This window comes from Puma concolor, chromosome D4 (genome assembly GCF_028749965.1).
Source record: "Puma concolor isolate L17-30 chromosome D4, mPumCon1.1.hap2, whole genome shotgun sequence".
Lineage (NCBI taxonomy): Eukaryota > Metazoa > Chordata > Mammalia > Carnivora > Felidae > Puma > Puma concolor.
The window spans coordinates 28,692,364-28,720,318 of record NC_141679.1 but is presented as its reverse complement, the minus strand read 5'-3'; the positions used below and the strand labels follow the sequence as shown (position 1 = coordinate 28,720,318).

Sequence of the window (27,955 nt, the reverse complement as noted above, 5' to 3'; positions counted from 1 at the left end):
AAGAAAACTTCAGAATAGAAGCCATCAGCTTGGAAAACAAAAGCAAAACAAACAAGATCACAGTGTGCCCAGCTGGTGTGGGCAGGGTCAGTGAGGCCAAACCCCAGGGCTTTAGATGGGTGGCCTTAAAGCCACTGCCCAACATCAGAGATCCCTGGGACTACACCTTCTGACGGCATCTGCACAGCTACATGATCAGGTGAGCAACCCGGTGGGGCTGGTATAATTTTTGGGTAAGTACTTGGGAGAATAAATTCAATGATTTTACTCCATCATAGTGATTTTAACATCTAGAAGAAAGGAGGACGGATTTTTAGACAGATAGGTCTAATCAGATACTTATTTTTTTTTCCTTCCTAGGTTTTGAAACATGTATCCTTTTGTCTTCCTGATCGCCCTTTGCTTGGGAATAGCCTCAGCTACTATAGAGCTTGATCAAAGTTTAGATGCACAATGGATTCACTGGAAGGCAACACATGGGAAGCAATATGGAATGGTTGGTAACATCCAAACTATCCAGGGGACCCAAAGAGAATGTCCGTGCTGGTGGTAGTTCGTAGCACAGAGTAGCATCTTGAGGCTGCTCTTCCTAAGGCAGTAAGCAGGGCACCATGACTGTGCACAGTGTGGGCATATGTCCTGCTGTGTGGTTGCTGGAGAACAGCTCCCAGAAGCATCAAGCCATCCCTGGCTGTGATTTCTCCTCCCCTCTGTGAGCACATCCACTTGGTGCAGGTCAGTAGGTTTTAAATAGAAATAAAGATGATAAGTCATATGTTTGCCTCTAGAATGAGGGCTGGAGGAAAGCAGTGTGGGAGAAGAATATGAAAATGATTGAACAGCACAATCGAGAACAAAGCCAAGGGAAACACAGCTTCACGATGGCAATGAATGGCTTTGGTGACATGGTGAGTGTGGCACGGATTGCTGAATATTTTGTTCTCTCTCTCCTCAGTACTTTGCCAAAAAAATCTTATGCTTGTCAACATTCTACTTTCTTTTCCTTGAAGACCAATGAAGAATTCAGACACATGATGAATGGCCTTAAAATCGAGAAGGATGAGAAAGGGAAAATGTTTAAAATACCTTTCTTTGCTGATATCTATGTACCTGTGGACAGGAGACAGACACCTGCTGTAAGTCCTGTGAGTATCAAGGATGACTAATCATCAGGTCTCTCTCCAAGAAGAAAGCCAAAAAGAAAGTGTCCCCCTTGCTATGGTTTCCTGCTGTGGAAACCATACACCATGTTTGCTATATTTTAAAAGAGTTTTCAGATCAATAGACTGCTGTCAGTCTTGCTATTGCTTTTGTAGACTGAGACCTTTATAATTTGTTTCCAGGGTCGGTGTGCTTCTGGCTGGGCTTTTAGTGCAACTGGTGCCCTTGAAGGACAGATGTTCCGGAAAACTGGCAAACGTGTTTCCTTGAGTGTGCAGAACCTCCTGGACTGCTCTTGGCCTCAAGGCAATGAGGGCTGCAATGGTGGTCTAATGAGCAATGCCTTCCAGTATGTTAAGAACAATGGAGGCCTGGACACAGAGGAATCCTATCCATATGTTGCAAGAGTGAGTGGAGCTCCTCACTTGTCACCATTCCAGCTCTGCCCTTAGAGCTGAATGCTTTTGAAGAAAACAGACACCATGTTTAACATGCACATTTCCAATTGTAGACTCTATCTGCAGTCTGTCAGGACTGTCATTAAACAGTATTAGCCTGGTATAGTTCTCTGCTTAGATGGTTACCACATAGCTGTTTTTATTTCTACGTCACATGGAGATATGCATACCTTTCTATATAGGGTACAGATTTCTCCAAGGTGAAAAACTTCTTATGGACAGGTAGACCACGAGTGTTTCATTGAATCCAGACCAATTAGCTTTGCTTTTTTTTTTTTAAGTTTATTTATTAATTAATTTTGAGAGCGAGAAAGACAGAGCATGAAAGGGGGAGGGGTACAGAGAGAGAGAGAGGGAGAGGGAGAGAATCCCAGGCAGGCTCCATGCTCCGTGCAGAGCACGGGGCTTCATCTCACAACTGTGAGATCATGACCTGAGCCGAAATCAAGAGTTGGATACTTAACCGACTGAGCCACCCAGGGCCCCTCACACCAGTTAGTTTTTCAATTTCAAAACAATAAATACCCTTTCACCTCCTGGGTTGCTTCACAACAAACTTGACTTGGAAATCTTTTACCTGTAAGCTGCTTTGAAGTCGTGTTCCCCAGGAAGTGGATGGTTGTAATCAAGTTTCTTTTCCCTTACCATTCAAAGGATGGACCCTGCAAATACAGGCCTGAGCATTCTGCTGCCAATGTCACCGCTTTCGAGAACATCCCTCAGCAGGAGGAGGCCCTTATGATGGCAGTGGCAAATATGGGGCCCATCTCAGCTGCTATAGATGCAAGCCTGGATACCTTCCGCTTCTATAAAGAAGGTAAGCATTTGTCGATGTAGAAATTTAGGTAGAAAAATTGGACAACCACCCTAAGAAACAGCAAGAGTGACACTTTGGTATGTAGAACTCAATGTAGAACTCAATGTAGAATTTAGGGGTGTGTGGACTTAACATAGTTGTTCATTCTGTACATGTAATATTTATGCCTGCTCTTTCCATATGCCATGACTTGACATATCCCCATGAGGATAAGTATATCATATATATATTTAAATGGCTACATAATTTGATTGGTATGGCTTACTTTACTTTTTTCTAAATATTAAAATTTTTTTAACGTTTATTTATTTTTGAGACAGAGAGAGACAGAGCATGAATGGGGGAGGGGGAGAGAGAGAGGGAGACACAGAATCTGAAACAGGCTCCAGGCTCTGAGCTGTCAGCACAGAGCCCGACGCGGGGCTTGAACTCACGGACCATGAGATCATGACCTGAGCCGAAGTCGGACACTTAACCGACCAAGCCACCCAGGCGCCCCATACTTTTTTCTAAATATTAGACCTTGATAACTTTTAAAGAATTTTGATACTGAAATTAACAGTGGAAAGTAGCTCTTGGCTCAAGTAATTTTATGTTCTCTGCTGTTTCCCTAGGTTGACATCCTATAAGTAGAATAATAAGGTTTCGGCGGGTGATTTTTTTAATGCCCCTTGACTGTTATTTTCAAAAGGGATTGTGACAGTTAGTATTTCTCCTGGTGTGAGATGAGGGCCTAAATCCCCACCCCTTCCTGCTAAACAAAAATATCTGACTTTTAAATCTCATCTGAATTCATACCAATATCACAACTGAATTTTGAAATGCCTCTCCTACTGTGGTTGATAAGCTGGGTTACTATCACATGTCACGTGGGAATCCTCACTCAGCATTGAATATTACTCCCCAGGCATTTATTATGATCCAAAGTGCAGCAGTGAAGACCTGAATCATGGTGTTCTGGTGGTTGGCTATGGCTTTCAAGGAAAAGAATCCGATAACCAAAAATATTGGTTTGTCAAGAACAGGTATGAAAATCGAGGAATACGTACTTTTGAATTTGAAAAGGGAATGTTTTTTGGAACCAGTGTTTGGACGCAGGTCCGCCAACCCTTGAGCACACTTCTGAAATCCCAGCAGTGTTTACCCCATCTAGGGGGGAGCACAGACATAGTCATATGATGACAACATTAAGATACTGTCTCAGGCTTGCTAGGGTCCTGATATAGTTTTGGTACCACTGTATTTCTAAATTGGAATTTTAAAAAATTTCTATAACACATCTGGGTCCCAAAATTTTCCCTTTCCTGCTCACATTGCAGTTTTGTGAAAGGTCTGGGGATAGAATTCTGTGCTGGGTTAGAACTCAACCATGAACAAGAACGGCCTCTCCCGATTCTTCCTGAATCTGTCCTGGTCTCTGCTGCACTGCTCAGTATCGAGTGTTATTATTCATAAAGATAAACGTGTTTTTACCATTTGTAACAATTGGAAAACCCCGTCTTCTTTCAGCTGGGGCGCTGACTGGGGCATGGACGGCTACATAAAAATGGCCAAAGACCGGGACAACCATTGTGGAATCGCCACCATGGCTAGCTTTCCTATCGTGTAAGATCATGGTGATAAAGAAGGCCTTGATTGGCAACAGAATATCCGGAAAATGGATTTTATTTTAAAGTCGATCACATCTTATAGTGTGTGATAAAACACTTGAATCACCGAAGATCCAAGTCGTGATTGGATTCTGTGACCGTTCACACTAGTGACGAAACTACTTCTTTAATCCCTGCTCTAATCAGTGGTGTGTGGTTAACTTGCTTAATAGCTTTAGAATTTCATGTTTTAAAAGGTTGCATGAAAGTTTTACCTTTTAAAATAAAATTTACTGTCATATGCTGAGGTGTGATTCTGTTTTTAATACATAAACTACTTTATAGTAAAAAATGCAAAGGTTTTGTGGAGAGGAAGAAATGTCCTTATTTCCTCCAGTATTCCTCCTAATTTCCTTCCTTATTTCCAAGTGGTTTAAGAATTTAATTGAGATGAAATGGGTCAATGGGAGAAAAAAAGCTTCAAAATTTTATTACCAGGCAGGGAGGCCCAGTAATGAGTTTGAACACCACCTCCACCCCCCCCCCCCCCCCCCGCCCAAAAAATGATCAAGTTGGGCAGGGTTTTTTTTTTTTTTTTGGCAGTCTTATATATTTTAGACAAAGATAATAATTTGTGAGGAATTGACAGGAAAAAGAGAAAAGGTGTGTGGGAGTTTTAAATTGCAGGAATTCTAAGTGGAATCTGGGCTGAGGTTGTAGATGAGTAAAAAAGTAACAAGGTTTGTTTCTACAGCTTTCTCAGCTTGGAAGCCCCATCTCTGCTGATAAGGATGTCTCTTTACCTCATAGTACAGGGAGGGGACCTTTCATATGGGCCACTCATTTCCTGCTTTCAAGAGGGGCATGTGACAGCCTGGGTGTTCTTGCACCGGCTGTATCCCAAGTAGCTTCAACTCAAGATAGTCAATATGCCATGGTGGCACATTTTGGGCTGGCCTCCCTGGGGCTCAGAGTTTCTTCCTCTGAAACTCCCCTGGAATTTTATATAATAAATAGCTGAGCAGATGACTGTGGAGAGAGAAATCCAGTTTGGATTGAGCAGTAAGAAATCTACAAAGAATAAGAAAAGCATAGATCACCATGAGGATGAATGAATGGGTGAACGAGGGTGTGGGGTACAGGCTTCCAGTATGGAATGAATCAGTCACAGGAATCAAGGGCACAGCATAGGGAATATAGTCAACAGTATTTTAATAGCAATGTAGGGTGGGGGTAGCTACACTGTGGTGAGCACAGCATAATGTATACAGTTGGCAAGTTACTATGTTGTACACCTGAAACTACGGTAACATCGTGTGTCATTTATACTCAAAACATCTGGGAAAGAAGAAGGCAAGAGGATGAATAAATAGAAGAGAACACATTTCCCCACACCTCATGAAATGAGTCCCACAATCCTGGAAATAGATCTGCTCAAATAAATGTGTTTCATTTATTTGGTGGAAAATATTAATTCCTTTTTAAAAGTAGATTTAAGTTAGATGTTATGTGCCTCATTTGGGATAGATAAAAAGCAACATTTTCCACTGATGATTGCACGAGCTCCCCCTGCTGGGCAGTCACGGTATCTAGAACATGATGACTTTGGAGACCCCCAGAGGCTAAGCTGTTACCTTCTGACTGGAGTGTTTTCAAAGCATGCATAGTGGTATTGAACCCTCCTTGTTCCATTATCATAGACAGATTTAGGATTGCCTTTTCTAATTCACCATCTCTGAAACTTGGGAATAAGATCTTTAATGCTGAAGAGAACCTGGAATTCTGATGTATCATCCGATTTTCTATGATTCCTCAACAGGCATGTTGTGTGGCACAATTTTATGAACAAATTCTGTCACAAAGCACAGTGACAGAAGAGCCAGGTATCCAAGTCCCTATCGTTCTGACCATTTAGGTGGGAGCCCTTTATATGCTTTTGACACATGAAATAAAGGAGAGGGGCACCTGGGTGGCTCAGTCCTTAAGCATCTGACTTCAGCTCAGGTCATGACCTCACAGTTGATGAGCCTGAGTCACATATCAGGTGAGTTCGAGCCCCTTTCAAGTTAGCCTCCTGTCTCTCTCTCTCCCTTTCTCGTTCTCTGTCCATCTCTGCCCTTCATTCACTTGGGCCCTCTCTCAGTCTCTCAAAAAGAAAAAAAAACCAATGTGGTTTATAGACAAGGTGAGGTTGAAACCTGTACTTTTCAAAGTCTGGAATATTAATTGACAGTGTTAATGTTCATACGTCTCCTTTTTTCTTGTGGTCCTGTCAGGCTTTGAGAGCAGCACACGTTTCAAAATAGCTGATTTCAGGGTCTTCTGATTGGCTCTGGCAACTAGAAAGCTTGGTTTTGTCACTCAGCCAAGAAAGCCCAGATTTTTGGTCCACATTTTTAGGTGGTTCCTTCCTCTGCAACTTTCTTGGAAGATTCACGGATTCAAAGTTGAGCTGATAGTTTTATCTCCTTAATCCAGTCTCTTTGTTCTGACAATGAGTCAGTTCAGTCAAATTCATTTCGGGAAGAGGCAATGCAGGTATCTTCCTAGAGGGAGGCCTCTGCTTCAAACAATCAGGTAATAAATAAGAAGAAATTCTATGGCAGTACAAGAAAGATAATGTTTATTAATAAAAGGATCCAGTTATAAACCAGTTTCTGAGTTCCAAGGATAGCCAGTTGAAAGAATCTCTAGATGCTGGGCTTAAAGCATCTTTAGGCAGATAAGGTAGGTAGGTAGTGGCAGGCTGACAGACTTTCTGAGAGGCTCACAGAGGAACCGGCAGGAAGATTGTCTACATATGAGTTTTGCAGTGATTTCTCAGAAGGTTACATCAAGTTGTTCATATTCCATTTGCAGGGCTTCAGGAAAAGGGGAGTTTTGGGTATCCAGTGATTCCAAGTCAAAAGGATAGAAAAAAAGTGGAAAATATTAGTTTGGAGATTGTGGCCAGGCTTCAGAGGAAACTAGAAGAAATTAGGATCTCGTCCAGTTCATAGTGAACTCTATTAGACTGTAAAATCCACAATGTTGTGTAATTGAAACATAATGTTTCTTTCTATAATCACCTTCATTTTTACCAAGGACAGCCAAATTAAGACCAATTTGTTTGCAAAGTGTAATAGTTGCTTTTTTTTTTTTTAACTTGGCCTGATGATGAAACTGCTGTAAATCATAGCTTATGAGAAAAAGTTGCTTAGGATTCCTTACTAATTAACAGTCCCAAACATCTGTTTTCTTCATCCTGTTAATTCATCATGAATTTGTTGTCTCTTTGTCACAATGTGTGACCCTGCCTGCTTTGCTTAAAGACTCAGATATAAGTATCAGGCTGTTTTTCCAATGGGCTTTATTGGCTCCATAAAGTCTGCCTGAGTTCCTTCAAGCAGTCTGGTCATATCTGTGTCTGTGCAAGTCCCCGCTTGAATATGACATTTCTGTCAAAGCCTTGGTGATGTAACCAGTGTTTCCAAATACGTCCTGTTAACAAGGTAAGCAGATTCTTATTCAACTTATGCAAATTAAAATATTGTTGTGAAAATATGAAAACACTCACTGAAAGTTCTTGAATTCTGGACAGATCAGGTAAGGAGAAAAACGTAAGTGTCTCAGTCTGTTCACAAAGGCATGTTTTATCAAATGGCTGTAAGTCATAGCTTAAAATAGTTTTGTTTTTTTTTATTTTTTTTTCAACGTTTTTTTATTTATTTTTGGGACAGAGAGAGACAGAGCATGAACGGGGGAGGGGCAGAGAGAGAGGGAGACACAGAATCAGAAACAGGCTCCAGGCTCCGAGCCATCAGCCCAGAGCCTGACGCGGGGCTCGAACTCACGGACCGCGAGATCGTGACCTGGCTGAAGTCGGACGCTTAACCGACTGCGCCACCCAGGCGCCCCTAAAATAGTTTTTTTAATACTGGAAAAAACATTTAAAAATCAGCAATGTTTCAAAAAATTTGTAAAATGAGAATCATCCTCCATTCATTCAGTGCCATGTTATTAATTCTTATTCTGCTTGAATCCAGATCTTCCATTCGTTCTGGAAATTCTTACCCAGTTTAGCTTTATGATCTTAAGGTTATCAGAAGCCTATACAAAAGAGTTCTTTCCATCAGCCTCATGCAGGTGAAACACATTTGCAGAAGCTGTTGTAAAAGCATCTGAGTAAAAGTCTAACTGTGTATAAATGATAAAAGTCTTAAAAATGTCCACAGTTAGGGGCGCCTGGGTGGCTCAGTCAGTTAAGTGTCTGACTTCAGCTCAGGTCATGAACTCATGGTTCGTGAGTTGGAGCTCCGAGCTGGGCTCTGTGCTGACACCTCAGAACCTGGAGCCTGCTTCAAATTCTGTGTCTCCCTCTCTCTCTGTCCCTCCCCAACTTGTGCTCTGTCTCTCTCTGTCTCTCAAAAATGAATGAAAACATTAAAAATCATTCTTAAATAAAATCTTAAATAAAATCAATTTTGCCATGGCTTGCAAGAAACCAGGAGAGTTTTTCTTCTGTTCTGATAACAGTGTAGCTGGTGAGCGGCACCTCATAAGGTCCTTCCCAGCGAGGTGATGGCACACGTTTTCTTCTAAAGATCTTGAGGTCCACCTGGTCTTCTGGTGGCAACATGACGAATGGAGGCGTTAAACTCCTTACTACCTGCTGTGGCAGTGGCACATCTAGCCAGAGAGCATCAGCCCATCTGCTGAGCATGCAGACAGTGACCAAACAGTGAGAATAGCACAGGGCTTGGGGCAAATCTATCAAATCGTCTATACAACCACAGAGGGCAGGTGGGCCTAGGAAGCCTTCCTGGGGTGTGCTGATTTCTTTCAGAGATTTCCCGGGATTTACAAATCATTCACTGGGAAATCATTTGGTCAGGAATGTTGTGGATGCCTGGGCAAATCCAACTGTCTTTTTGGTCCTTCATTATCTTTGTGTCCAATTTGGTGGGTGGTAAGTGTAAGCCACAGGGTCAAAAGAAAGGGGGCTCTAGGAAGTCCATTTGGCCCACTGTATAATCCATCTGATAGTTGTTTGACACCTTTTTGTATCTGACTGTCCTTTGTAGACTATGGGGCATTTGCCAGGTAATGAATACTGTCAGGGATAAAGGCAGGGTTCACAACTGGGTGGAGAAAGAACAAGGGGGCCTGTTTGGGGTGCATACTTACAGCTCTGTCAACCCTATCATTTTCTAAAGATGCAACATCAGCTGTCTTAGTATGCGCTGAACAGTGAACAATGATGGTTTTAGAAGGAGGGTGAATAGTTGTAATATGTCAGCAATTATAAGCCTTTTAGCAACGGAAATAAGATGACAGAGGGTTAGTTAAAAGCGCTTGTTTGTAATGGGTCTGTCATGTTGTAGAGAGGTGCTATGATTTATGAACTTGTAAGACAGCAGGCACCACGTGGGGACACACAGGTGAATAGGGGAGCTTAATGTCAGAGTGCTGGCTTTGTCCATCAGGCGGCAGCTGTGGCCACCGCAGGAAAGCATGGGGACATACCTGATGCCACAGCGTCTGATGGGCATGAGAAATGTGCTCCTGGCTGTATCTGATTGGCAAAAGGCTGTCCCAGAAAGCATGCAGCAGCACCATGCCTTTCATTCAGTATAAATGAAAGGGCTTGTCAAAGTTAGGTAAGCTAAGAGCTGGGGTGTGGACAGAGCCAGTTTCAAGGCTTCAAAGGAGGTTAATGCCTCTAAAGTCCATTGATAACTGAGAGAAGAGCATACAAAGGTTTATCAAACATTGCAAATTAGGGACCCTTTGGAGGCAGTAGCCAGCTGCCCCTCAAGATTTATGTAACCGTGTTTTCATTTTGGGGAGAGGGATGAACATAATTGATTCAAGAATATTTGGAGTGAGATTTTGAATGCCCTGAGGCATGTCCTAAACAGGTCATGTCATACTAAAGAGATAACTGTTGTTCATACCTCTTGGAGTCTAGATGTAGAACTGTATAAGCTATCTGCCTTCTTCAGCTAGTGCCCCTAAGAGAATGAGGGAGTCCATAAGAGCTCCCGGCTGCTTTGATTACAGAGTAAAAGGTACCAGCAGGGAGCCTTGGGTAGAAGTTACAGTGTCTAGCTGGACTTTAAGGACTTGGGAAAATATTGCATACACCAAATAACCTTGGGGTATGCAAGCCCAGGTGAATGGTCTCCCTTTAACTGTGAAGGCACAAGAAACCAGGAGTCAGGGTGCAGAGGAATTGAAAAGGAAGCTGCTCACAGGTCATTTCTGTAAACAAGGCTGCATCAGCAGGAATGATGAAGATTATCAGCTGGATTGCGGAGCACAGGGTGCTGAGAAATTATGAAAGAGATTATGGCTTCTAGATCCTGTACAAACTGATGGATTTGGTTTCCCTCTGAGTCACATTTGCCTTCTTTCTTTATGGGCAAGATTGGGGAGATACAGGGTCGGGTGGTAAAGACAAGGATGCTGTGGTTCAAAAGAGACTCTGTTACAAGGGTATCATTTGCTCCGAGTCTCTAGAGGGAGGGTGCTGGGCCACGAGGGCGAGGGTGGGTTCGTCTCCCAAGAAATGCACCCAGGCTCCCACTTCCTAACAACTCAACTTCAACCGCGTGTGTAGCCCAAAGACTGATTCGGGCATCTTTTAAAGATCCATCCTCTTCAGAGGAATTTATCTCAGGATGAACTTGCAGTAAAGACAGCAGGACACTTGAAGCTTGACCTGAGGTGAGGAAACAAAAATGCCTTTATTTTTTTTAATATTTATTTATTTTTGACAGAGAGAGAGACAGAGCATGAGTCGGGGAGGGGCAGAGAGAGAGGGAGACACAGAATCCGCAGCAGGCTCCAGGCTCCCAGCTGTCAGCACAGAGCCAGACGCAGGGCTTGAACTCACAGACCGCGAGATCATGACCTGAGCCAAACTCGGAACTCAACCGATTGAGCCACTCAGGCACCCCGCCCCCCCAAAATGCCTTTTCTTATTGCAGTTTATATTGGCATTAAATGTAGATAACAAATCTTTACCAAGAAGGTTTGCCAGTTAACATCTGGGAAGCAGCAAGGCCTGGGAGTGTGAACAGGGCCTGAAGAATCTGGGCTGGGCTGGGACATGGACAGTAAGACAGGTCACCCTGAGACTCTGAGAGCCTGAACAGAGTCAGGTGACAGGTAGAGATCAATCTTCTGAGCAGATGGGAGAGAAAGTCACACCATTGCGACTCAAGAAATCTAGTTCCTGAGCCTCTGTTTAAAGTTATCTGGAAGGTCCTGGCGTTGACTGAGTACTGGCTGACCCATCATTTAAAGGGGGAATTGTCCCTCTGGAGAAAAATGAATTTTTTCAGGGTTACGGGGATTAGGGGAAATTGTTTCTTAGACTTTCCTTTTTCTTAAGTGCAGGACAATTTCTCCCCCAATGTCCTGTATTATTTGCAATATCTGCAGTTGTCTGGAGGCAAACGGGGACACGTCAGAGTGGGCTGGAGTCATTCTCCATCATGCTTTCACCTTTCCAAAGATTCAAGTTGTAAGGCAAGCCTTGTTTTCTGTTCCTTTCTTTTATTCCTGTTGGTTTTCTTGTGAGCTATTTTCAAAGATGTAGGTAGCTGTCTCCATTATTTTGTTTGGTGTTTGCCCTCTCCCACCAACCACACTATCGTGGACTTATCAGGTGTTTTTTTTTTTTTTTTAAACCATATTTTAAATGTTTATTTGTTTATTTTTGAGGGAGAGAGAGAGAGAGTGCGAGCAGGGAAGAGGGAGACAAGCACAGAATCTGATGCAGGCTCCAAGCTCAGAGCTGTCAGCATAGAGCCCAATGGGGGATCCGAATGCACAAAAGGTGAGATCATGACATGAGCCCAAGTTAGATGCTTAACCAATTGGGCCATCCAGGTGCCCCTGTTTTTTAACATCAGGGGGGAAATTTCCCACAGAAGCAGAAATTAGAAGAATTTTATGTTCTGGGGCTACCGGATTGAATACAGTGTACTTTTTAAAGTTTGTATAAAATGCTTAACAAACGCTTTTGGATGTTCCTCTACTTCCTGAGTGTATATTTCATCCGTAGACCAATTCACTTTGGGGGAACAGGCCTCTTCCGTTGCTCCTATTAACCCTTGAACACTTGAGCCTTCTCCTGGTCATTCCCAGGAGGGCCAGAGAGAGGCTGAGGCCCTCTATGTCCCCTGTGAGGGGGGCTGTTTGGCCTGCCTGGTAACAGCCGTATACTCATGGGCTGGAAGGACTCCCTTTAGCAGCCAGTGAAGGGGTCTGTGAGTTGGGTTGCAAAAACGTATTAATTTTTAAAATTTCTCTGTCATTTTGGTAGGATCTTCTGAGTGTAGAGGTAAAGGGACTTCATAATTGAAAAGATCTGTCGCTGTCCAGGGGACATGAATTCTTTGTGACAGGGGTCCAGGAAACACTCCTCGAGGACATTGCTCAGGAATGCCTGGAACTGGCAGAGCTTGATCACGAAGCCCTGGAGACTCTGAGCAATTGTAAGGATCGCAGCATGAGTTTTACTGCCCTTCCTGGCCACTCCTGCTAGATGTACTTCTCAACACTCAGCGCTTACAGGAGCAAACTGTATTTCCCTGGCCAGGAGTCCAGGCCGAGGTACTCTCTATAAATCTTGTAAAGAAACAATAGTTAAAATAAGGAGCTGGATGTTCAGGATTTTTCTGGGAGAGTTGGAGTTTTTGTATTTAAGGGAACTGGCTGAAGAGCTGGGGCTCGGTTTTGAAGGGAAAGTTTCTAGACCAGGAGCCCAGAGATCCAAAAGGTCTCCTGGAGGGTCAGGGACAGAGGCGTGGGGATGAAGGAGATATAAGAAGGGGGATTGATGTCAGATTTGGTTTTTGATTCTTATTCTGATTTTTGTTTTTTTATTAAGAGACTCCCTAAGGCTAGCCTTATACTGGTTTGTGTTTTCTTTTCTTTTTCTTATTTTCTTTTTTCTTTTTTAAAGTTTACATCCAAATAGCATATAGTGCAACAATGATTTCAGGAGTAGATTCCTTAGTGCCCCTTACCCATTTAGCCCATCTCCCCTACCACAACCCCTCCAGTAACCCTCAGTTTGTCTCCATATTTATGAGTCTCTTCTGTTTGTCCCCCTCCCTGTTTTTATATTATTTTTGTTTCCCTTCCCTTATGTTCATCTTTTTGTCTCTTAAGTCCTCATATGAGTGAAGTCATATGATTTTTGTCTTTCTCTGACTGACTAATTTCACTTAGCTTAATACCCTCCAGTTCTATCCACATAGTTGCAAATGGCAAATTTTCATTCTTTTTGATTACCAAGTAATACTCCATTGTATATATATACCACCTCTTTATCCATTCATCTATGGATGGACATTTGGGCTCTTTCCATACTTTGACTATTGTCAATAGCACTGCTATAAACATGGGGGTGCATGTGTCCCTTTGAAACAGCACACGTGTATCCCATGGATAAATGCTTACTAGCGCAATTGCTGGGTCATAGCATAGTTCTATTTTTAGTTTTTTGAGGAACCTCCATACTGTTTTCCAGAGTGGCTACACCAGCTTGCATTCCCATGTGTTTTCTTTTCATTTCGATCCTCCCCTAAATGCCAAGAAGGCAGCTGCTAGGAAGGAGAACTCTCTAAGAAATGTTCTAAATATAGAACATTTTCTAATCTGAAAGATCTGCTGTCTGCTAATGGCCAGTGGGATCACCATTAATAGATTTATTCTAATCGTGACTCAATCCAAGAAGCCTCTTTATGAAAGGACTCAGCGACAACTTTCCAGGATTAGAATAAGTCTCTACCATGGATGCAAGGATGTTTCTGGAGAGGGTATGGATGAAGAGGTCCCCATGATCCAAAGTTTACTCCTGAAAAGAGTCTAAGAAAACAAAGACCTTTGCGCAACATCCTAATAACAAGTGTGCCAGGATGCCCACATGGAGCTCCAGGCTCTTATGATCTGGCCTTGGTCCCCAGGGAGACTCTGCTGCTGTACTGTATTTGGAGCCTGTCACCAGGGATGCCCAGGGATCCAGGCAAGGGCTGAGACCCCACCTCATGATGGGGAGAGGAAAAGCCACTGAGCAGAGGGGCGTGTGGGATGGAAGACAAGGCTGGGTCCATTTGGAACATGCAGTCTGCCATAGTCAGTCTCTGAACATCCCTTAGAAAGGACTGTTTGTAAAAGTCATCTTGCTTCACCATGACAGGCTCGCTCAGACTGCTGTCCACACCATCCTGGGAGTTCAGCCCAAGACTCTGAGAAATGTGCAGGTGCCGATGGGACAGAAAGCGGGTATTTCTGACTGATGTGTGAACAATTCAGCAGATATTAGAAGCTTCTGTAATTTACAAGCCATTAATATTTATTTAAAAATTGGAAAATCACAAATCATCTTTCATAAAACTATTTTGAGGAGCACTTGGGTGGCCCAGTCGGTTGAGAAATAGACTCTTGATTTTGGCTCGGGTCATGGTTTCAAGTTCATGAGATTGAGTCTCATGTCAGGCTGTGCACTGACAGTGTGGGGCCTGCTTGGGATTGTCTCTCTCCCTCTTTCTCTGAGTTTTCCACTGCTTGTCCTTTCTGTTTTTCAAAATAAATAAATAAACTTAAAAATCCTATTTCTAAGAGAAGCTTATAGACATGAAATAAATAAAGCAGAAAACAAATTTTGACTCCTCCCTAAGTCTTGCATGTATTATAAAGTAATTACCAGTGTTTCCTACATTCCATAGACCTTTATAATTTCTATCAAAACAAATTGCAAGGGAAGCAAATGATTCAGAAATTAAAAAGTGGAATTTGGACAAGTGTGTGTGTACCTACAACACTTGGTTCTTTTAGGAGCAAAGGACTCAGAAGAGTGAAGAAATCTCCATTCCAGCAGCGCATATATTTCAATCATTATCACTAAAGCTTAGAGATCACACACTATTCAAGTCCTTCTTTTTTGTTCCAACATTTTATGGTGGAGGAAAACATTAATGGTAGTTAGGCCACGTTTGTGGGTTTCTCTAAAGAAATTAAAATCCTAAACTGTCAGCTCACAGAGCCCAACGAGGGGCTCAATCCCTCGAACCATGAGATCATGACCTCAGTTGAAATCAAGAGTTGGACACTCTCCAACGGAGCCACCCAGGCACCCCTGCAGTTGTTTCACTTTTAAAAAGTAAAATTTCATACATTTTTAAAAGAAACTTGAAAATTCAAAAGTTACTACACTAGTCACTCATACAAAAGTATTTACAGCAGTAATGAGTGAAGTGGTAACATTCACAGTGAAAAATGTCACACAATCAAATCACAACTTGGTTTTTAAATGATTCAAGTGTTTCACTCCACACAGCAGGGTGTGGTAGGCTTGAAAATAGAACCCATTTTCTGGATAATTTGTTGCCAGTCAAGGTCTTCTTTACACCATCATCTCACACGATAGGAAAGCTGGCCATGGTGGCGATTCCACAGTGGTTGTCCCGGTCCTTGGCCATGAGTATGTAGCCGTGTTTGCCCCAATTTGCACCCCAGCTGAAAAAAATGGGTTTTTTCATTTATTACAGAGGAAGAAACACATTTCTCTTATGGACAATAACACCTGATACTCAGCAGTGCCCCAGAGGCCAGGACAGATTCAGGATGAATCAAGAGAGGCCATCCTTGTTCATGGTTGAGTTCCAACCCAGCAGAGAAATCTATCCCCAAAACTTTCACAAAACTGCAAAATGAGAGACAGGAAAAGGAAAGTCTTGGGTCAGATGTGTTTCGGATGCAGTACTACTCAAACTATAGCAGGACCCTTGCAAGTTTGAAACAGTAGCTTAATGTCATCAAATGAATATGTCTCTGTTCCCGCTAAGTGGGGCAAACACTTCTGGGGTCTCAGAAGTGGGCTCAAGGGTTTGATGATCTATATCCAAACACTGATTGCAAAAAGGATTTCCTTCTCAATTCCAAAGGTAAATATTTTTGGCTTTTTATACCTGTTCTTGACAATCCAGTATTTTTTGTTATCCGATTCTTCTCCTTCAAAGCCATAGCCAACCACCAGAACACCGTGATTCAGGCGTTTATTGCTGCACTTTGGATCATAATAAATGCCTGGAAAAGTAAATTTCAATTCCAAGGTGGGACATCAAAGCAACATGATAACATCTAACAATAACCGAATCACGGCAGTAAAGGAGGCATCTCAAAATTCAGGTGGAATATAAATCCAATAAGATTTAGAAATCAGTTCTTTTTGTTTAGCAAGGCTGGGGATTTAGGCTCTCATGCACATCATCACACACACATCATCACAATCTCTTTTGTAAAGAACAGTCAAGAGGCATAGAAGAACACTCGTTGAAACTTTGTCATTCTATTCTACCATGTCAGCATTGGGAAGCTGCAGAAAAACACACAATCACTTGAGCCAAGGGGTTCTTTCCAGTGTCCATTTCACTAGTAAAACTCTTTGGAAATCTTCCAGGTCTAACAGGTGGGAAGAACTAAAGTAAGTTAAACTATACCAATCAAATTATGTAGCCATTTGAATATATTTATGAAGTGCTTGAAAGCAGGGGAATTTGGGTGAAGTCATGTCAACATGCTGAACAACAGGCACAAAATCATATGTGCTGAAGGAACAACTACGTGAAATCCATACCCTCCTGATCTGTACACAGCAAAGGGTCTATCTTGCCTTATATGATGGTGGTTCCCCATTTGTCCTGCCTACTTTTCTATGTAGACACATGCTGACCTTTTTTATAGAACTGGAAGGAATTCAGGCTTGCATCTACAGCAGCAGAGACAGGCCCCACAGTTGCCACTGTGGTCATTAGGCCATCCTCCTTGTTTACGACACTCCAGAAGGCAGTCACGTTGGCAACAGAATTCTCAGGCTTGTATTTGCAGGATTCGTTCTTTCAAAGGTAAAGGGGGAGAGGCTTGATCAGTACCATCCACCTCCAGGGGAACAGGAGTGCAAGACTGTTTAGCTGAATGATTTCCAAGTCAAGTTTGTTATAAAGCATCTCAGGACATAAAAGGGGATTGATTGTTTTGAAGTTGAAAAATTAGCAGTGTCTATCCAATGAGACACTCTTTCAGTCTACTCATTCATAAAGTTTTCACTCTGGAGACCTGTACTGTATATAAGATGGTGTTCGTGACACCGTGTAACATAGTTGTAGGAACAGCTATATGGTAAGGAGGTGATCAGAGAGCTGTGCTAGGCTAATACATTTTAATGGCAGTTCTGACCATTTGCAGGTATAGAGTCTACAATCACATACAAGAATTCTAAATACAGGATCTGTTTCTACTGAAATGCTCAACTTTGATAAAAGATAAGGAACTCCACTTACCCGTGCATGATATGGATAGGATTCCTCTGAGTCCAGTCCCCCATTGTCCTTAACATACTGGAAGGCTTTATCCATTAGGCCACCATGGCAGCCCTTATTGCCTTGAGACCAAGAGCAGTCCACCAGGTTCTGCTCACTCAATGAAACAAGTTTGCCAGTTTTCCGGAACATCTGTCCTTCAAGGGCACCAGTTGCACTAAAAGCCCAACAAGAATGACAGTCACCCTGAAAACAAAACGCAAATGCTCTTAGCATGCAAAATAAATTGCAAGACTTTGACAACAGCCCACAAATCTTAAAACTTTTCTAAAACATAACAAACTGCATATTGTGCCTCAATTTCCAAAGCAACAACACTGATTCCTTTTGGCTTTACTCTTGAGAGGGACCTGCTGAATACTGTCCCACCTGATTCTTCACGGGGGTCACATAGCCTTTCTCTCTCCAGTCCACAGATGAAGGGATCTCAGCAAAGAGAGGTGCTTGGAACACTTTCCCCTTTTTGTGTTTATGGATTTTAAGGTCATTCAACACCTGCTTGAATTCTTCACTGGTCTTCAAGGAAAAGGAAACAGAATGTTGGCAAGCATGAGATGTTTTGAAAAAGTACTTAGAGGAAGCATGAAACATTCAGCAATCCGTGTCACACTCACCATGTCACCAAAACCATTCATTGCCATTGTGAAGCTGTGTTTCCCTTGGCTGTGTTCCCGATTGTGCTGTTCAATCATTTGCATATTCCTCTCCCACACTGCTCTCCTCTGTCCTTCTTCATCCTGGAGACAAACATATAACTTACCATCTTTGTCCTATTTAAAATCTACTGCCCTGGGACGTGTGGGTTCCTCAGTCAGTTAAGCATCCAACTTGGGCTCAGGACATAATCTCGTGGTCTGGGGTTTGAGCCCAGTGTCAGGCTCTGTGCTGACAGCTCAGAGCCTGGAGCCTGTTTAGGTTTCTGTGTCTTCCTCTCTCTCTGTTCCTCCTCAGCTCAATTTCTGTCTTTCTCTTTCTCTCAAAAATAAATAAATGTGAAAAAAAAAATAAAAAAACCTAATGACCTACACTTAGTGGATGTGCTTACAGAGAGGAGGATATCCCACACAACCAGGGATGGCCTGAGGCTTCTGGGAACTGTTCTCCAGCAACCACATAGCAGGACATATGCCCATGTTGTGCACAGTCCCAGTGCCCTGCTTACTGCCTAGGTAAGAATAGCCTCAAGAAGCTATTCCCTGCTATGAACTCCCACCAGCATGGAATGTTCTCTGCAAGGGTCCCTCTGGAAAGTTTAAATGTTACCAACCATGCTATATAGTTTCCCGTGTGTTGCCTTCCACTGGGACCATTGTTCATCTAAGCTCTGATTGACTCGTGGAGCAGCTGATGCTATTCCCAGGCAAAGGGTAGCCAGGAAGAAGGAAGGATGCATGTTTGAAAACCTAGGAAAGGAAAAAAAATGAGTGTCTGATTAGATCAAACCACCTGAAAAACCGTTCTTCCTTCTGAGATGTTAGAGCCACTGAAGTAGAGCAAAAAGATTGAATTTATCCTCCTGAGTGTTTACACGGGCGTGGAGGAAGGCTGAGGATGTGGGACGTGCAGTGCTCCCACTCCCTGCCCCGTGACCTGCCTACTGGTTCCAAAGCATGTAAATGGCAGTGCAGGGAGTGAGGAGCCCTGAGTCCGGGGGGCGGGGGGGGGGGGGGGGCAAGCTGCCATGTCTGGAGGGGTCAGGTCCTCGAAGAGTGCCTCCTGGAAGCCCCAAACCCCCGACCCCCAAGGCAGCTGTCCCCAGTGTTTTCCGAGGTGGCCCACCCTTCATGCCAGTTCTGGGGATCTCACCTGTGGTAGGTGCAGTTGTGCAGCTCAGTCACACCTTCAGGTCAGGGGATGTCCAGAAGGCCTGGCAATGGTTGGGAGGCTGCCCATTTAAGGTCTGAGATTGGCCCTACCAGCCCTGCCCCCATCACCTGTGTGCCCTGCAATTGGCTGATCCATCCTGTGGGCGGGGCCTCTATGCCCTGGAGCTCTGGGCATGTGATGCCTGGGTCCCTAATTATCCCAGGGGAATCTGTGCCTGCTTTAGTGGCCCCAGGGGGAGGTGAGCTGAAGAACCAGGGACAGCCCTGTGGGGGGGGGGGGGGGGGTCCAGCGCCTCCCTGGGGACCCACATCAAATAATTACCATGAATTTATGCATTGGAGGATGGTTCATGAAAAGAACTTACAGGGAACCCCAACTGGCTTTTAAGGACCCTGCCTGTCCTTTAGTCCTAGAATTTTTGGTTAAAATCTCCTGGAGGAATGAGAACAGGATAATCTAGTCTAGTGGTTCCTGTTTATTCCTATCGAAGGTGCAGCAGGTGAAGGGTGCAGAGCCCACAGGGGGAGGTGTTATGACTGTGTCAGGATGGGATGCCCCTGGGTTATGGAAGAGTCTGGAGAGGGCAGGCAGTTCCCCAAACAGGGTATGCGCTGGGCAAGGCTCAAGTCTTTTCAGGGAAAGGGGCAGAAGGGAGGGATGTCCGGAGAAGGCGTGGCATTTTGTAATGCTCCTGTCCTGCCTCCCCCAGGTAGAGATTCTTCTTCCCTCTCAAGCCTTTCTCAAAACTGACAGAAAAGTGTTATTTCCAGAAAATATGGTTTAATAAAAGGAGGACAGGCAGAATGTAGAAACACCCTTTTCCTGCCTACTGTCTGTCTTATGGATTAGTATGTTTCTCAGTATCCAACACATATTTTTCTTCAGATTTAATTTTAAAAGTTTCAGAAAGACATTTATTTCAAGCAAAAAGATATTTATTAACCTCGGTTTCCTTAGTGAAGACATAGGGCAATAATTTGGTTTTCCTTAGAGAATTCTTGTGAAGATTAAATGAGATAATACATGTGAGGCACGAGCATAGAGTAGGGCTAATTTAATACTGCTTCCTTGTGAGGTCACAGAAAATCCTTCCAAAGGTCTTGCTTCATTCAGAAAGTATTTATTTGAGAATTTGATACATAGGCAATCCCTACTGACTTCTTTTCTTCCTGTGAACCAGGTCACCAGTTTAGTGAAATGAATCATAAATTATAGTGGTTAAGTAAACCTATACATTAAAAAGCCAAGCTACATCTGGTTAACATTTTTGAATTATACTCCCAAACTGATAAATGAGGCATACATATCCTAACTATACCCACGGAACCTAAAATACAATCTATTGTCTCTCTTTTGACCCATTATGCTAGAGATGATATCACATTTTAAATTACAGATAGCTTTTTTTCTTTCCTATTAGAATTTAGGCAGTCATCTGAGTGTGCTAAGGTGGCTCAAGTTTTTCTACAAGCTGTTGAGATTACAACAAGATGATATTTCATACTCCTCAGGATGGATAATATTGACAAGGGTGCAATAGTAAATGTGGGTGAGGGTGTGGAACTGTTGAAACTCTCGTACATTGCTAGTGGGAATGTAGATGGTAAACCACTCTGGACAGTGGCTCACCACTTGCTTATAACAGTAACTACACACGTGACCATTAACTCAGCAATTATAGTGTTAGGATCTACCCAAGCGAGAATGTTCACATCAGCTTTACTCACAAGAAGTTCTAACTGGAAACCAGAGGAGAATGAATAAACACACTGTAGTACATTCTTACTCAATATTTAAAAAAGAACAGTATATGATTCTTTTAAAAAAATTTTTTTTAAATGTTTATTTTTGAGACAGAGAGAGACAGAGCATGAATGGGGGAGGGTCAGAGAGAGGGAGACACAGAATCTGAAGCAGGCTCCAGGCTCTGAGCTTTCAGCACAGAGCCCGATGCGGGGCTCGAACTCATGGACTGTGAGATCATGACCTGAGCCAAAGTCGGATGCTTAACCAACTGAGTCACCCAGGTGCCCTGAACAGTATATGATTCTTTTTTTTTTATTTTTTTTAACGTTTATTTATTTTTGAGATAGAGAGAGACAGAGCATAAACGGGGGAGGGTCAGAGAGAGGGAGACACAGAATCTGAAACAGGCTCCAGGCTCTGAGCTGTCAGCACAGAGCCCGACGCAGGGCTCGAACTCACAGATTGTGAGATCATGACCTGAGCCGAAGTCGGCCGCTTAACCGACTGAGCCACCCAGGCGTCCCCTGAACAGTATATGATTCTTAAAAACAGTATGTCAAGCAAAAGAAGGCACATGTTCAAAAGTACATATCTACGTGTATTATATGAAGTTCAAAAGGCAAAACTAATCTGTGGTGATAGATCTCACAACAGTAGTTACTTTCAGGGGAATTATTGACTGGAAAGGGGCAAAAGAGAACTCATTAAAATGTGCGAAATTCTTTTTCTTTAAGTTTCTTTTATTATTTATTTTGAGAGAGAGATAAAGAGAGAGCAGGGGAGGAGCAAAGAGAGGGAGAGAGAGAATCCACAGCAGACTTTGCACTTGTCAGATGTGGGGCTTGATGCATAAACTGTGAGATCATGACCTGAGCTGAAACCAAGAGTTGGATTTTAACCAACTAAGCCACCCAGGTACCCCAGAATGTTGGGAAATTCTATACCCTGATCTGGGGGATAGTTCCATGGGTGCGTATATTTGTCAAGACTTAGCTATATACTTAAGATCTATTAATTTCATTTTATGTAAAATTCTACCTCAATAGAAACTTTTTTAGGATAAAATTTGAGATCAAAGCAAAAAAAAAAAAAAACCCACAAAGTTAAATTGTAAAACATGGATGTTTTGTCAGGATACTGAGCAAATTCCTGACTTTCCCCTGAAAAAAAAAATCTGTAGAAAGTAGCCAAATCTTTCTATTGACCTAGAGCTGTGCCCCAAGTAAGACCACTATCTGTGCTTGTTAATGTGGTGGAAATAAGCAGCGACAGTAAGCCTCCCTCGGAAAAGCAGCTGGGAAAGGAAAACCTGACCTCCAGCTTCTCTGGGTCACCAGTGCCTGCAGCCTGGGTTCACCTGAAGCCACAGGGTAGCTCTCAGAGGACAGAGTGGTCTGAACTCAGGGTGAGATCCTGGGAAGCCTGTCCATCCATGAGGCCCTTATTCTCTTCCTCTGTGAATTATTCTAAAAATACTCAGCTGACACAGGACTTAAATAACATGTTGAATCTTTATTTTTTTTCCTGACTCATTTCCTGACTCATTTGACAATTTCCATTGTCAAGTTAGCTAACATAAGGTGTATACAGGGTGCTCTTGGCTTCAGGAGTAGATTCCTGTGATCCATCACTTACATAAAACACCCAGTGCTCATCCCAATAAGTGCCCTCCTCAGTGCCTATCATCCATTTTCCCTGCCCTCCCGCCCCCCACCTCGTACCACTGTCAGTTTGTTCTCTGTATTTAAAAGTCTATTATGGTTTGCCTCACTCTCTGTAACTATTTTTTCCTTTCCCTTCCCCCATGGTCTTCTGTTAAGTTTCTCAACTTCCACATATGAGTGAAAACCTATGATATCTGTTTTTCTCTGACTGACTTATTTCACTTAGCATAATACCCTCCAGTTCTATCCACGTTGTTGCAAATGGCAAGATTTCATTTCTTTTCATTGCTGAGTAGTATTCCAGTGTGTGTGTGTGTGTGTGTGTGTGTGTGTGTGTGTGTGTATGACATCTTCTTTATCCATTCATTAGTTGATGTACATATTTGGGACATTTTTTTTTTAACATTTTTTTTTTATTATTTATTTTTGGGACAGAGAGAGACAGAGCATGAACGGGGGAGGGGCAGAGAGAGAGGGAGACACAGAATCGGAAACAGGCTCCAGGCTCTGAGCCATCAGCCCAGAGCCTGACGCGGGGCTCGAACTCACGGACCGCGAGATCGTGACCTGGCTGAAGTCGGACGCTTAACCGACTGTGCCACCCAGGCGCCCCTAGGCATTTTTAATCTTTTAAAGCAGCAAGAGAACAATTAGTTACTGATTTCACATTTATTTGTAAAACAATAAAAGTTTCCTCCAGATTCTTAGTCTGTGTTTCTAAAGTAGACCGTTAGAACATCTCCTAGGGAAGTAAAGACGTGTGCAACTGTTGGGAAGGAGCAGAAGAGGGGGAGATGTGGAAACTGACTTTGCTTCAGGAGAAAAGCTGGTTTTACTTCTGTATTTGACTTTTCTGTTTGTAAAGCCTGTTTCTCTATGTGAGGACCTCATTTCTACTGAAGTATATGCTCCTGTCATTTCATACAAAATAAAAACTGCACAATAGTGCTTGTGTTCAAAGATTTACAATATGTTTATGCTCTGGGGGAAATCTTTCTTTAAAAAAAATATTACTTCAATCAACATTTATTCAGGGTAGTTTTCTGGTTCAGTACTACAAATTATGGAGACTATGAGTCTTTTAAAAATTCACACTTTTATATTTTATATCACATTCATTATAGTTTCCAAATATTTTGCATCTTCCAGGTAGTACCAGAATGACCCATTAATAGAAGAAATACATCGCTTCAGGGAAATTTAACAGGAAGTAGAAGAGAAGGTCACAGTGTGCACTTTTGATGTCACTGTAACAGGCCAAGTGCCCCCAACCTTTATGCAATACAAGCAGGAAATATTTAATTCACATGGTATAAAGTCATAGCAAGTGGTTTCTGATTAATTGTCCGTGACTGTTGGACTACTTAGTCCTTCACAGTGTTATCCCTGGGCTCATTGTCCTTTTATCCCATTCTGAAGGAGTACCATCACCCTCATCATAATCTTTGTTTTCTGCCATTCTTTAATTGCTGGCCCTAAATGGCATTTCCAGGCTCGTATCTCATCCCTGCTGCAATGCCATAAACAGTGCAGTCCATCAGCGCGCTACTCTGATGACCTGATGTTACTCTGAGGAGCTCTCCTGTGCCTCAGTATCTTTGCCAAGCTGTGTCTTCCCCCTGGAATGTTCTTCCTTTCCATTCCACCTCTTTAAATGTCTGGTGGAATCCTGCTCTTCCCTCTAGTCCCCTATGAAAAGCCAGTAAATGGATTTTTTCTTTGTGTTTCCACAGCTTCTGGACTTCAAAGCTTTCAGGGTACCTGTTACAGTGTTTATAAGTTTTTGGTAATCCTGGCTAGGCTGAGCTCCTCAAAGTCATGTTCATGTCTATTACACCATTGAACCCAGTATCTCAATGATTGGGTCAGCAGGTGCTTGATTAATAAGAAAGGTTGCATGCTGCACTAAAAATATGGGCAGCAGAACCAAATGATGACTTTCAGTTCCTTTAGACTTTGACTTTTTTTTTTATTTGCAAAGTACATCCATGCATAAAGTTGCTCTCATTTTGGTCACATTAAAAATGAATAAATGGAGCTGAAATATTCACATTCATGTTTATATATTTTTCTGTTTTTTTTTCCAACTTTAATCTGTGATAATTCACCCAAGGCAGGCGAATTTTCCTTCCACACTATATATTAAGAAAGAATATCATGAATAAACTAATGTTCAAGCAAGTGCAGAAAATGTTTTAAATTATTTAATAGAAAAAATGCTTATAACATGGTTAGTATTATTATTATCTGCATTCAGATGGCCAGATTATTACAAGTATATCAACTACTTATTAAGATCATCAGTCTACTTGGTTTCACTTTATCAACAACAAGAGCAAGTTACTTGCAACTTTTGCTTCAGACATTCTACAGTCCAGGAAACCAACATCATCACCATCATCGTCATCATCACCTTTGTGGTAGTTTTCAACAGCTTGTGATATGTTAGGCATTGTTACATGGTTTAAATACATCACTGCATTTTCTTTCACAGTGACTTCTGCCTGAAAGAGTCTTTGAATCCTTGTTGCACGTCCCAATGATGAAAATTTGGAGTTGGTGAACTCTAAGTTAGTCCATATGCAAAGAGTAAGAAAACTGACATGATGTGAAACTAGGGTAATTGACAGCTCAGGTATTTTAAGATATCTTTGAAGAGCAAAAGACAGGTAATCCAAACCAATTATATTCTTTTTTTTTTTTTAAATAGAATTTTGGAGAAGATATTGGGATATTGACAGAGTTCATAGCAATGCTAAGAAACAGATGTCAGGACCAAAACACCTGGAATCCAGGGCAAATATGGCATCTAAGCAGCAGGAACTAGTCAGCAATGTGGTCAGGGCTCAGTTGCTGTAATAAAAGAATTCACATTGTTTCCTCCATCCTTGCATCCACTCTGCTTCCAGATTGAAAAACCTGGAAGACAATGTCTGTCAATATTTCATCCTGTGTCTAAGGGAGGGAAAGGCATCTTAATATAGCCCCCTCCCCCACAAGACTGCATGTGATGGGGAAGAAGAAACCACAAACAAGAGCACGCTGTTCCTACCAAGACAAGAGGAAATGGATGCTGGTGGCTAAGAAATAGCCTTTGTTCAACATGGCAGCACCCATTTAGCTTGTCAACATACAGATAAGCTTTTTCTTTTTATTAAATGTTTTCTTTTGAGATAATTGTAGTCACATGCAATTGTAAGAAATAATACAGAGAAAACCCATGTCCTTCTTAATTAAATGAAAACAAACACATAGATGGATGGAATAGAATAGAAAGTCCAGAAATAAACTCACACATGTACAGAGAATGTGAATAGATATTTTTCCAAAGAAGACACATGGATGGCCAAAAAGTACATGAAAAGATGCTCATCATTGTTAATCACCAGGAAATGCAAATAAAAATCACATTGAGATGTTACCTCACACCTGTTAGTGTTACTATTATCAAAAAGACAAGAAATAAAAAGCATAGTGAGGATGTAGAGAAAAGGACTCCTTTGTATACACTTTGTGGGAATGTAAACTGGTGCAGCTCATGTGGAAAACAGTATGGAGGTTCCCCCAAATTAAATGTAGAACTACTATAATATCCAGAATTCCCACTTCTGGGTATTCATCCATAGAAAATGAAAATACTAACTGGAAATGATATATGTACTACATATCCATTGCAGTATTATTTAAAAGACTATTATATATGAAAAAGTCAAGATATAGAAACAACCTAAGTGTCAATCAATGAATGAATGCACAAAGAAGATGTGGCATATATATACACTGACATACTGCTCAGCCATAAAAAAGAATGGAATTTTGCCATTTGTGACAATATGGATGGACCTTGAGGGTCATTATCCTAAGTGCGATAAGTCAGACAAAGAAAGGTAAATACTATATAATCTCTGTCAAATGTGGAATCAAAACAAAAAGCAAAAAAACAAAAATCAAGCAAAACAAATAAACAAAAAAAAAAACAAAGTAAGCTAATAGATACAGAAAGTAGATTAGTGGTTGGCAGACGCAGGGACTGTGGAGTGGGAGAAATGGGAAGGGAGTCAAAAAGTAAAGGATATTACAAAAAGAAAAAAAGAAGCCTGAGGGAAAAAAAGTTGTCGGTTCCTCCTGATATCTTACCTTCTGTTCCTTCTTTAATTCCAACATTAGCCTGGGGCAGAGAATTTATTGCCTCTAACCCTGCAGGTAAAACAATGCATAGAATCTAAAACACCTTCAATTATTGTGCATAGAAAGAGTCTCTCTTAACAATGCTTTCTTTTCTTCTTTCTGTTTCCTGATGGGCTGGCGTGCATAGAAGTTTCTCTGTAAAGGAAGTGTGTTTCTTGCTGGAGCTTAGTGCAGGGAACAAGGAGTAACCACTACATCCTACATTCTCACATTTTTCTGCCAAGTTTCCTAATATTCCAGCCTGGTTAGGTGTTGTCCATATCCCCAGGGACAATAGGTGACAGGTCAACCACATTGTAACCGACATTTCTAGCTTCTCAGCTTACTTAGTAAGGAGAGACGTACCCTCACTGTATCCACCCTATCACAGCTCAGCCAATCCACATTGTACAGACTTTTATTTGTAAGACCCTATTTCCAAGTACCGGTTTCTCTATTAGACATCACTCTTCCAGTTTCAAATGACAGAAACCTAACTCAGTAGGCTTGAAAATAGTATATTGCCTTTGCATGGGAAACAGGGTAGTTTCTTTTCAAGCACAGCTGGATTCAAAAGCTTAGTAGGTGTGGGACGAACCTCCATGAATGATGTAATCACGCCCAGTGTGCATTCCTTCCATCCATCCACTCTGACTCGTGGCTGTTGGCTTCACTCAGACTTCTTATAATCACTCTTGACCATTACAGACTTATCTATTTCTAAGGATGGCATCCTCAGAAAAGAGAAAGGATTTTGTCGAATAGCATAGACAGTCTTGGAATTGTTCCACTGGCTCTAATGAGCCTGCAGCAGGTGCTCATTTTAAATATGTATCTGTGACACACTGTATGTTAGTCAATTTGACAATAAATTATATTAAAAATAATTAAAATAAATACATCTCTGTGGCTTGTAGATGAAGGAAGAGATATTGGGCTTGGTCCTGGAGATAGGTTTGGTCAGTGACACCTGAAACACTCTCAAGGAGGAGGGGGTGATTAAGTCGGAGCGGGGGAAGAGTACAATTGCTGGGTCATAAGGTAATAGAATGTTTCCTTTTATAAGACTCTGTTTGGGTGTAGGGGACATGGGGGCAGGAAGACAAAAGGTATAAGCTTCCAATTATTAGATAAATAAGTTCTTGGCAAG

The 27,955-nt window shown here is 42.1% G+C and overlaps 3 protein-coding genes across 4 annotated transcripts in view; 1 reads left to right on the top strand and 2 right to left on the bottom strand.

The window, feature by feature from the left end:
- The window catches only part of LOC112868732 (procathepsin L-like), a 174,163-nt gene extending 155,007 nt beyond the window's left edge, over nt 1–19,156 (bottom strand). Inside the window, exon 1 of the mRNA XM_086685151.1 lies at nt 19,133–19,156. The gene's annotated coding sequence lies outside the window, so the exon portion shown is untranslated. The remainder of the gene's footprint in view (nt 1–19,132) is intronic.
- On the top strand, nt 80–4,332 carry LOC112868651 (procathepsin L-like). Its single transcript, XM_086685147.1, has 8 exons — nt 80–199; nt 361–496; nt 789–908; nt 1,011–1,145; nt 1,344–1,568; nt 2,274–2,436; nt 3,344–3,461; nt 3,946–4,332. The coding sequence occupies exons 2-8, from the start codon at nt 371–373 to the stop codon at nt 4,043–4,045; spliced, it is 987 nt and encodes a 328-aa protein (XP_086541273.1). The 5' UTR covers nt 80–199; nt 361–370; the 3' UTR covers nt 4,046–4,332.
- Nucleotides 14,359–27,955, bottom strand: part of LOC112868649 (procathepsin L-like) — a 130,006-nt gene continuing 116,409 nt past the window's right edge. Inside the window, exons 1-7 of one of the 2 annotated variants that reach the window (XM_025931625.2) lie at nt 18,669–18,794; nt 18,016–18,138; nt 17,771–17,917; nt 17,363–17,587; nt 16,756–16,918; nt 15,992–16,109; nt 14,359–15,539 (exon numbers count right to left, since the gene is read on the bottom strand). In XM_025931625.2, the coding sequence (XP_025787410.2) occupies nt 15,440–15,539; nt 15,992–16,109; nt 16,756–16,918; nt 17,363–17,587; nt 17,771–17,917; nt 18,016–18,138; nt 18,669–18,794 (1,002 nt within the window). In that variant the 3' untranslated portion in view covers nt 14,359–15,439. Of the gene's footprint in view, nt 15,540–15,991; nt 16,110–16,755; nt 16,919–17,362; nt 17,588–17,770; nt 17,918–18,015; nt 18,139–18,668; nt 18,795–27,955 lie in introns of those variants that run through there. The other variant, XM_086685152.1, reaches the window with a different exon arrangement.